Genomic DNA, 5,615 nt, shown 5'->3' with positions numbered 1-5,615 from the left:
ATACATACAGAAAATTTACACTGCACCAATGACACCTGAAACAGACATGCCAAAACCACACATTGTAACATCTGTTCTAAACTACAGAAATGCTAAATATCCTATTTCAAATACTCTAATTTGTAAATTAATACCTATGATGTCACAATGACACTTTTTCATAACAATCAAGGAGAGTACCATGTTCTTGCCAATTTTATGGATTAATTTCCTTAACTAATCCTATAATTATATAACATTCACCTTTTTTTTTTCTTTTACCATGCTATCCACAATTACAAGATACAGAACTAGGCTTAACCACACTATAATAAGAAAACTCACTTCTGAATTGTGATGTTTCTGTTAAAGGAAGAACAATACGTTACTATAATACTTTTGGTGTAATAACTTTTGTTTGAATTATGAAAAAATTTGAATCATTTCCTTCTAGACTATTTCATTTCAAACTTATACTTTGTTTAGTCTAGCCAGTTGACCAAAAAGAAAGAAAATAAAGGAAAAAGATACTCGGCTAGATGAGCTAGAGAGAGAATGCTAACACGAGGTTCAATGTATGGAGTTCTCGGTTGCTCTGTTCCATATGCCCACACAGTGTCATGACATATTGGTGTACCCCTAAACAGAACGCCAGATCAGTCCATTCTTACTAGGCTGAAGAAAATTCTCAATTAGAGCATCAATGAGTTTCTTCAGTTCTTCCTCCAGTAAAGCAGTGTCACTGAGGAAAAGATGAAGAGTTTTGAAATTATTTATTTTCATAGGCTTAAAATTTATTTAAATTAGTTTTATTTTTTAAGAGGTCCTAATGGAGACATTAAACAACTGGTAAACAAAAGAGAAATTCACTTGGTTAAAACAAAACAAGACCAAAAAAAAAAAATTACACACAAAGAAAACACTGCTATCACAAACTGAAGTTGAACTGCATTAATAGGAGTTCCTTGGCAGATGATAAACAGAGGAGTGATGGTATATCTAAAGAATTCTCCTAGGTCAGGAGAATGAGGTTCAAATGGCTTTGAACATGAATAACAGGTGTTAGAAGAAAATGGCTTCCTGAAATACTTTGAAAAATATTCAGTACAAATGTTATGGAATGATATAACATATCTTTCAGGTAGCAGAAGGAGGTGTGACTAAAAGAATGTGATGTTTAAAAAAATAAATATGCACTTAAAAGAAGGCCCTTGAAAGTCATCACTGAGGTGTTGCCATTGCCCAGAACATTTCGAGGCAAGCCTCTTTTAGATTGCCTTTACAGTCATTTTAAAAGCTACACAACAAATCAGTTCTTATTACTTTAATAATCTTCCTTCATTTTCAACCAGATGTAGCATTACCCAATTTGGTTTACTTTAGATTCTGCTTTGAATGACTTCAGGAGCTCTTTATCCCCCCAAAGGAAATGAAATCCATCCTCAAATGCAAATATTTGGGGAAATACATGATAGTATAGCTTGGTTGGACTCTGAAAGCAATTCTAAAAAGTCTCCTTCCCAAATCTATGTTGGGCAATTACAATATTATAGGAGACAGTACTTTTAATACATTTAAGTAGCCTTTGAATATGTTTATGAAATTAACTTAGTCACAATTCATCCTCTTAAAAGGAAATGAACTAAGCAGATTATGTCAAGTCATATTAGACATAGAAAATGAATATTTGGCAATAAACATAAATTATCTGATGATAATTTCCTTACGTTAATCATGTAATAGTTAAAACTCAGAGAATCTTTCCAAGAATATAAATTCACTACAATTTTAAAATTCAATTCCCAAAGGATGTAGCTGCTTTAAAAAACAGTCTGGCAGTTCCTCAAAAGGTTAAACACAGAGTTACCATATGATCCAGCAGTTCACTCCTAGGTATATACCTAAGAGAAATGAAAACATACATTCACACAAAAACCTGTATGTAAATGTTCATAACAGTATTCAAAACAGCCAAAGAGTACAAATAATCTGAATGTCCATCAAATGATCAATGGATTAAAAAGCATGGCATATCCATGCAATGGAATATTGGGCCATAAAAAACAAAAATTTAAAAAAAGGAATAAATTCATGCTACAACTGAATCATGGTGGAACCTAGAAACCATTATACAAAGTAAAAGATGGCAGTCACAAAGGCCCACATATTGTATGATTCCATTTATATGAAATGCCCACAAGAAGCAAATCTATAGAGAAAGACGGTAGATTGGGGTTGCTGCGGGCTGTAAAGGAGGGAAATGGGAAGTGATTTCTCATGGGTCTGGGCTTTTGGGGGTGATGAAAATGTTCTAAAATTGATTATAGTGATGGATGCACAACTTTGAACATACTAAAAGCCACTGAATTGTACATTTTAAGTGGGTGAGCTGTATGGTATGTGAATTATATTTCAATAAAGCTTTTGTAGGTATATCTAAAAAATCAATTCTCACCTCTGGTCAGGTGATGCGCACATCTCTGCATAATACTTTATCTTTGGTTCTGTCCCACTTGTCCGAAGGGTAGCAACACAGCCATTTTGAAAAGTAAATGTAATCATTTGGCTGTTTTTACTCACAGGCAGCACCTATGCAAAATGGCAACAACAGTTTAATTATACTTGGGATCTTTTTCATTTTCTTTCATTTTCAAGAATTGTAAAGTACAGTCCACTTACATGAGGTATCTAAAGCCATCAAATTTATAGAAACAGAAATTAGAATGGCAGTTGCTGGGGCAGGAGGTATAGGGAGTTACTGTTTAATGGATAGAGAGTTTCAGTTTAGCCAGATAAAAAAGCTCTAGAGTTCTGTCGCACAACAATAAGAATATACTTGACACTACCGAACTATACACTTAAAAATGGTTAAGATAGTTAATTTTTATGTTATGTGTTTTTTTAACCACAATTGAAAATTTAAAACATATTTTAAAAGAATTATAAAATACAAATGAAGATTACCTATATATAATAATTCATAAACATACCATTTACTGAATAGTAAAGGCATTGGGTTATATACTTCACATACATGATCTTTGGGCCTCAACAATAACCCTGCAAAGTAAGTATTACCGCCATTTTACAGACGAGGCTCAAAGAGAGTAAACAACCTGTTCAAGACAATCAGCTAAGTGGTAGAATAAGAAGCGGAAGCCAAGTTCCAAAGTCCAAACTGCCTCTCTATTTGCGAAGCAGTTTTGCAGTTTATCAATCATCTCCAAAGAGGAGTGCATATATTCTGCAGGTACTGGGGTGCAGAAAAAACTCTATTTTTTATAAAAATTAAAAAAAGAAGTGATGTTTTACTGACACCAAATATATGGATTAACACTGGTACTCTTGCTAGTCCACACATCCGTCTGTTAAGGCATCTCGACGGGACTGTGAGGGTTGTACTAGGCCAGAGGGGTTGACAGTGGTACCTTTCCTCAGCTGTCCTGAGCCATGAGTCCTGTCCTTGAGACCCCTCTCGTGGTCAGTACATTACCACATACCAGTGGCTTAGAGATCATTCCTTCTTTTTCATCCACAGCCCATAAAGTAGCAAGTCCTTTCTACATTTTATTTAACTCAACTTTATCCAGTTCTCTCCATCACTGCTCCTATATTGAATTCAGGCAACCATCAAACTTCTTCTAGACTGCTGACACAGTGTACTAACTGATCTTGCTGCCTGGAAGTTTGCCCCTCAAAACCCACTCACCATACAGGTCATTCTTCTCACCTCATACTCCAGTTATAGACAACTACCTGTGGTTCTCTGAAAAAGAATATGCTTTTTCATCTCTGGACCTTGTACTTACTGTTCCCTTTGCCTGAAACACTCTCTGCTCCTCCTGCATCTGGCTAACTCCTAATCATACTTGAGAACTCAGTTCAGAACAGTTCTCTAGAAAGTCTTGCATAAGCCCCCAAAGTCTCTTCCATGATATCCTAGGCATGTCTCCCTGGTAGCACTTATCATTTTGTAAATTGCTATTTACTTGTCAATTTCCTCACTAAACTTTTTCTTAAGTGCAGTGTCTTTGTCATTGCTACATCCCTAGTGTACCTGTGCCTGTAGCACAGAAGCATTCTGATAAATGAATGTACAGATGAATATCAATCTATCTGAAACATGGAAAAGAGAGAATTCAGGAAGGCTTTGGTACTTACTATGCAACCTTGGGGATAACAACATCTATGCTACCTACCTTACAAACTTGTTGTAAGAACCAGAAGAGAAGAGATGAAAAAGCACCCTGAATAATGAATATCATACACTTCAATGAGAATTAAGAGGGAAAAAAGCATTATACCAAAGGCTACTTGAGCACAGCAAATTAGAGAAATAAAAAGAAGCAAAACATGATTCTTCTCTTCCAGCAATTCACAAAGATAGAAAATAGACACACATATACTCATACACAGGATATCAACACCAGGAACTAATACTGTTGATTGGATAAATATGCAAAAATGGAATATGGGTACCACTCTACACAATAAACTACAGATTTTCCAAAATACATTATGTCCCCAGAATCTTGAGACCACATCAGAACAGTACAAATGGAAATTTGGGCTAATAATCATCATAACAACAACAACAAAATGAATGTAATCAGCAATCTATGGCATTTAAGTATTTGTTGAGCAGCTACTACATAGGCAGGAATGTGGAGAGGCACAAAAGTACATCAGAAAGAAACACGCCATGTGCAACACAATGATGACACAAAACAGAAAGTAATAGGAGGAAGGCACACTATGTAATGAAACCTCAAGAGGAAGGTATCTAATTATGAGGCCTAGAGGTCATGTGGAACAGCTGATATTTTTCTTAAGTCTTACAGTGGCTGAGGTATGGGGCTGTAGAAATTGGAAAAATGGATACACTACGGAAACAACTGGACCAAAAATGCAGAAATTTTTTTTAAAAGTATATATGAAGGTAAGTAAGTTGTTCTATTTGGCTGGAGGTATAGGGAATAAGGTTGGAAAGGGAAGTTAAAATTAGAAGGATGTATGGCTTTGAAATTATAGGCTTTTACAGTTATTTTCAACATTATCTAGCATCATTGCCCATTTTCTCTCTTTCTTCCTCTCTCTCTGCCCCCACCTCCATTCCACACACCTTACTGTGAGGGTAGTATACATGATTATATGGGAAGTGATAAGGATAGGATCAAAGTCAGAGAGACAAGTTAGCAGACTGAAACATGCTCTGGAGCAAAACAATGAGTTCTAGTCTCACAGGCCTGAAGTTTCACCATTTTATTATAGTATTGATGCAGGTGAACCCCCAAACTGGGGCTCAGCCCAGGAGGCTTCCTGACTTCACACAGGAAAGAATTCAAGAATGAATCAACAGAGTAAAGTAAAAGGAAAGCAACTGCTGGGCGCGGTGGCTCGTGCCTGTAATCCTAGCATTTTGGGAGGCCAAGGCAGGTGGATCACTTGAGGTCAGGAGTTCGAGACCAGCCTGGCTAACATGGTGAAACTCTGTCTCTACTAAAAATACAAAAATTAGTCAGGCGTGGTCACATGCTCCTGTAGTCCCAGCTACTCAGGAGGCTGAGGCAGGAGAATCACTTGAACCTGGGAGGCAGAGGTTGCAGTAAGCTGAGATCATGCCACTGCATGCCAGC

The 5,615-nt window shown here is 36.4% G+C and overlaps 1 protein-coding gene across 1 annotated transcript in view; it reads right to left on the bottom strand.

Moving 5' to 3' along the window:
• Positions 1-255: 255 nt before the first annotated feature.
• PGM2L1 (phosphoglucomutase 2-like 1) overlaps positions 256-5,615 on the bottom strand; it is a 54,147-nt gene continuing 48,787 nt past the window's right edge. Inside the window, exons 13-14 of the mRNA XM_011996183.1 lie at positions 2,435-2,568; positions 256-721 (exon numbers count right to left, since the gene is read on the bottom strand). Of these exons, the coding sequence (XP_011851573.1) occupies positions 619-721; positions 2,435-2,568 (237 nt within the window). The 3' untranslated portion in view covers positions 256-618. The remainder of the gene's footprint in view (positions 722-2,434; positions 2,569-5,615) is intronic.

This window comes from Mandrillus leucophaeus, unplaced genomic scaffold (assembly GCF_000951045.1).
Source record: "Mandrillus leucophaeus isolate KB7577 unplaced genomic scaffold, Mleu.le_1.0 Scaffold504, whole genome shotgun sequence".
Lineage (NCBI taxonomy): Eukaryota > Metazoa > Chordata > Mammalia > Primates > Cercopithecidae > Mandrillus > Mandrillus leucophaeus.
Note: the sequence above shows the minus strand (reverse complement) of the source record. Positions and strands in the feature narration are given on the sequence as shown.